The sequence below is a fragment of the Arachis ipaensis genome, chromosome B04 (genome assembly GCF_000816755.2).
Source record: "Arachis ipaensis cultivar K30076 chromosome B04, Araip1.1, whole genome shotgun sequence".
In the NCBI taxonomy this organism is placed as follows: Eukaryota; Viridiplantae; Streptophyta; class Magnoliopsida; order Fabales; family Fabaceae; genus Arachis; species Arachis ipaensis.
Genome location: NC_029788.2, coordinates 1438105 through 1443785, shown reverse-complemented (window position 1 = coordinate 1443785; position 5681 = coordinate 1438105). Strand labels below are relative to the sequence as shown.

The window sequence follows — 5681 nt, the reverse complement described above, 5'->3', positions numbered from 1 at the left end:
ACTAAATTAATCCAATAAAATTTTTATTTGTCAAATTATAAATTAATATCAAATAATTATTCTAATTTAAAGTCTACTATTTTTCTGTATTCTTGGATTCATAAAATCAAGAAGGTCTACGAGTAAGGGCAATTAGATTGTTATCATCATAAATATTAGAGATCTTTCTACCGATTGTAATTTTTACTGGTATAGTCAGAGAGAAGAACAATCTCATAATTATGATAAATAGCCTTTTAAATTTTGTCTGAAATAATTTTTATTATTAGCGCACGAATTTTAGAAAATAATATGTGACTCTTTTTCAATAAAGCATTTATTTCTTTTTACTTTTCGCTTTAGACGTTCAAAATTCTGTAATCAGATTTTTTTTAAATAATTTATGGTTTTTTTTTGCAATGAAAATATTCTATAATTACTTAAATTTCAAATCTAATTCATTGATTTAATACATATTCTAATTCATTGATTTAATACATATTTTAAATTTAAAGTAAATGAATTGAAAGATAAAAGAGAAAATCTTATATCAAATTAAAGATAAAAGAGGAAATAAAGATTGCATTTATTATTGATGTATAACTCTTTAAATTAAATTAGCAGAGATTTAGTATATGTTGTACGCTTAATAATTTGTAGCATTTATATTATAATAATAAAATAACCAACGTGGGTGATCAATACTTTTACGCTTAAGTAAAAAGTGTTAAAATTTGTATCTATTTTGTATATGCTATTTTATTGGTTAACGACAAATCATTAAATAAAGTTTAAATTCGCAGAAGATTAATAAATAACAAATAACAGAATATCCTTTACGTTAATATTTGAAATCAAAAGGAAAGTTTTGAATAACCATGATAAATATAACTCATCTTTAAATACTTCTTTTTAAATAGATAACTTATCTCTCCATTTTATATTATGTTTTAGAAGAATGGTTGAGATTTTAAAAGGATAACATGCAAATTGGGCTACTATTTTTTCTTATTTTCAAATGGGATACATATAATAAATGGAAAATATTAAAGATCAATATATTTAGTAAAAAAACAAAGAATTGATTAAAAATCCAATATTCATTCTAAAGTGGATATTTATTTAGTTTGGATTGAATTTAAGTAGATATAATAAAATTTTATGGATGTTCATTTTATTAGATATGTGGATAGTTATTTTTCATTCTAAATTAACGGCTTGATGGAGAAAAAATTCGGCGGCACTGAGGCTGGCTGGTGAAGGAGCGACCAACAGCCAATGAGAATTTGAAGATAGGTATGCGGCAATAAAAAAATTAGAAGGTCAATATTAAAGTGTAAAAAGTAAACGTAGAATTTTTAAAAAAGTAATTTATGATTGACTGTTTTTTACTTTTTGTGAGTAAAAACTAAAAAATGTAGCTATGATTCACGTTATTCAGATTTCTGTTGTCTACCTAATAGAGTTGTGATTTAAAATTTGTACAGTGTTTTCGACTTCATCAATATGATTCTTTATTATTATTATTATTATTCAAAAATTTAAATTGAAGTTTAGACACTTATCCCCATAACCTAACAAATATATCTAGAGGTGGAAAAAGGTCAGACGACCTGTCAAGGACTTATAGTCTGACTTGTGTTTGGCCTGACCTTATAAAAGAGGTACAGGCTCACGCTCTTTTAAAAGCCTTAATATGTTAATCCAGATTCACTAATTAGTCTTATTTACTTGTCAGGTCTGCCTAAATCTGTTAAAATATAATTAAATATATAAATAATTTTTTATTATTAACAAAATTATGAAATATTTTAAATTTATTATATTTTATTATAAATATTTTTGTATATTTTAAATACTTTAAAAGATTAAAATTTTTTATAAATAAGCCAGACCTGTTAAAAATAAAACCTGACCGAACCTGTTTTCACTCCTAATACATCCCGCCCTGCATGTTGGTCAAACTAAATCATATGAGGAAGAAATTATTCTCTCTCCTACATACCACCTTGAACCAGCAAAAAAGTTGTACATTTCATGTTTTTTCTAATGAATAAAACAAAGAAAAAAATTTACAAATTAACAAAATTTATTATTTTAGTCATTATTTTTAGTCATCAATCAAATTTTTTTAGTTAAGTAATTTAATAATATAATTTTAATCTATATTTTTAAATATTATTGTTACGGTGGGTAACCAGAGATTGGTGGGCCGGATGACGTTGGTAGGCCCAAACGTGTGAGGGAGGAGACTATCGCGTTTGCCTGAAACTCGGTGTTCCTCCGTCCGACTTGTACGTGTAAAAGAATGGGGGGTGGTACCTGCAAAGACACTTACCTCACTACTGTGGTTGAGGAGAGTCTCAAGACGGCAGGGGTTTGTGGCAAACTCTTGGATATATTTGAGAAGACTCCCATCAGCTCTTTAGGGACGACCTCGAGGGTCGAGGAGCTGGAGGGTAGGCTTCGTATATATCAGGAGCATGAGAGGGAGTTGGAGGGGAAAGTCGCCAAACTGACGGAGGAAAGTGACAGTCTCAGAGAGAAAGGGAAGGAATTGCAGGCCCGATGCAACATGGAGATGGATTTGAGGAAGGCAGCGCAAGCCAGCTACAACAGTTTGTTTGCTGATCTTGTGTCTGTAAAGAACGACTTGCTGAATGCTCGGAAGGCCTACACCGAGTTGGAGGACTCTATTGCGGATGGTGCTGATGAGGCCTGGAGGATCTTCAAGGAACAGGTCGGAGTTATTGCTCCTGACTTGGACCTTTCTCCTTTGGACCCTGATAAGATTGTTGTTGATGGTGCCATCGTGGATCATCCTGTCCCCATAGTGGAGTCTGAGTCTGATTTAAAGACTCGGGGGCAGAGGATCGTAGAGTCCCCTCCTCGCTCTAAGGACGCTCCGAGTTCCTCTACCATCCTCCCGACTTCCTCTTCAACTCCTGCTCCTGGCGTTCCCCCTGACTCTGTTGGTGGTGATCCTCTTTGAAAAGTGATTTTGGCTATTGGGGCCCGGCCTGTGGGCCCCTCTTTTTTAAACTCTTTATTTATTTGTTTGGTGTTTTGAACAATTTTTTGGCCTTTTAGGGCCGTAAACGAAACACTTTATAATACCCTTTAATAAGGGTTTTGTAGGTTAAAAAATAAGTACCCTTTTTGGATAAGGGTTTTGAGTTACCTTATGTGCGCATGCTTTTTCTGTTCGCGGTTCTTTTGACTCTTTGATCTTTTCTAGGAAAAACCTTTTCTTAGGGGCTTGCCTGCTTTTCTGAATTTCCTTGATTCTCAAGGCAGCCTTACTATTTTTTCGTAGTTTTTCCTTATCTCTTTTTGTTATTCCTAGTACTCAATTTTGAGTTTTTCGTGACTTAGGCTACTTTTGCGATTCATTTTAACTTTACTCGGCTTCGTTTTCCGACTTATGAGTCGGATTGCTTCCGAGTTTATCATGATCGACTTCTATAGCCTCTTTACACCGACTTGTACCTCGTCGTTTTATCCTGACGACCATCTAGGTCGGTTCATGGGACTTTCACGTTTTGTCGAAATCGGTGCGTTTCGTAGAAGGAAAATAAAAGGGGAATTTAAAAGAGATATTTAAAATGAAAAAGATCTTTATTAATTGAGGGGGTACCTTATTGCTACTAAGGGCTTTTGATAATTTATTTCCCTTAGCCCCTACTATGATGCCTCGTTAAAAACCCTTCTCCAGAAAAAACCCTTTGATTCTGGGAAAAAATCATGAAGCTGGGAAAAGAGTACATCAGGGAGTAGAGTTCGCTTTTAGCTGTAGTACCTTTTCATATTACAAGCATGCCGGTGGAGTCGGTGAACTGGGTTCCGTTATCTGTGGTAATGGAATAAGGTATCCCATACCTTGTGATGATATTTTTGTAGAGGAACCTCCGACTTCTTTGTGCAGTGATGGTGGCCAGTGGTTCTGCTTCTATCCACTTTGTGAAGTAATCTATTCCCATTATTAGGTATTTGACTTGTCCTGGCGCCTGGGGAAAAGGACCTAACAAATCCATTCCCCATTTTGCAAAGGGCCATGGAGAAGTGATACTAATGAGCTCTTCTGGGGGAGCCACGTGGAAATTTGCATGCATTTGACATGGCTGGCACTTTTTCGCAAATTCTGTGGCATCTTTCTGTAAGGTTGACCAGTAAAATCCTGCTCGGATCACTTTCCTGGCCAATGACCTGGCTCCGAGATGATTCCCGCAGATTCCACTATGTACCTCTTCCAACACCTCGGTGGTTTTTGAGGTCGGCACACACTTTATCAATGGTGTTGATATCCCCCTTCTATAGAGAACATTTTTCACCAAGGTATAGTGTTGTGCTTCCCTTCGGATTTTTTGGGCTTCTTTTTCCTCCTTAGGGAGGATGTCGAATTTTAGGTATTCGACTAAGGGGTTCATCCATCCGAGGTTCAATCCGACCACTTCAAGGACTTCTAGTGTGTCTTCCATTTTTACCACTGAAGGTTCCTGGAGAGTCTCTTGAATCAGGCTTTTGTTATTTCTACCTGGCTTGGTACTTGCTAGCTTGGATAGGGCGTCTGCTCTGCTGTTTAGATCCCGAGTTATGTGCTTCACCTCGGTTTCTGCAAAGCGCCCCAAGAGCTCCAAGGCTTTCTCCAAGTACCTTTTCATAGTTGGGTCTTTTGCCTGGTACTCCCCACTTATTTGAGAGGTCACCACTTGGGAGTCGCTGTATACCATCACCTTCATAGCACCGACCTCTTCTGCCAGCTTCATCAGGGTATGAACAATTATTAACTAGTTATTAGTCAAAATTAATAAATTCTATTAGTCTTCTGGTATTTTTCTAAAAAAATAGAAAAAAAAAGGATTTCCAACATTTTTATAAGTCTCACATTATATGAATCGAAAAATGGTGCTACAGAAAGAAATTAATTAATTAATCCAACAGTATAAATGCGAGAATTTGTAAATGGAAAAAAGAAAAACCTAAAACAAAGTTTTTATGGAAAAGAATGCAATTTAATTGGTTTTATGCCCACTTAGCAATAAGAGACATAAAACCAGCTCCTAAAAGAAGAGAAATATTTGCTCCTATTTGAAGTTTACTATTTTTCTGCATTTTTGGATTCATAAAATCAGCAGCAAGAAGATCTACAAGTGCCATATAGATTAGGATCCCAGCTGAAGCTGCGTTAAAAATTCCTTCCACAATAAGAGCAGTTGGACTGTTATCATCATAAACATTAGATATCCCTATGCCGACTGCAATTCCCACTGGTGTAGTTAGAGAGAAGAATAATCCCATAACTATAACGGATAGCCTTCTAAATTTTGCCTGAAATAATTTTTGTCGTTAGTGTACGAATGTTAGAAAGCATGTGACATTATTATTAAAATTTGGTCAACACTTTTATTAAAAATACTAATAATGACTAATTAATGGTTATAAACCACAAAATTTACGTATAAAATTTTATAATCAATTTTTTTAAAAAATAATTTATGACATTCTTTTTCGCAATGGAAATATTCTATAATTACTTAAATTTCAAATCTAATTCATTGATTTAATACATATTTTAAATCTAAAGTAAATGAATTGAAAGATGAAAGAGAAAATCTTATATCAAATTAAAGATGAAAGAGGAAATAAAGATTGCATTTATTATTGATGTATAACTCTTTAAATTAAATTAGCAAGAAATTTAG

At 34.0% G+C, this 5681-nt stretch overlaps 1 protein-coding gene across 1 annotated transcript in view; it reads right to left on the bottom strand.

Moving 5' to 3' along the window:
• Positions 4886–5681, bottom strand: part of LOC107638316 (zinc transporter 5) — a 6085-nt gene continuing 5289 nt past the window's right edge. Inside the window, exon 3 of the mRNA XM_021120362.1 lies at positions 4886–5307. Coding sequence (XP_020976021.1) covers positions 5002–5307 — 306 coding nt within the window. The 3' untranslated portion in view covers positions 4886–5001. The remainder of the gene's footprint in view (positions 5308–5681) is intronic.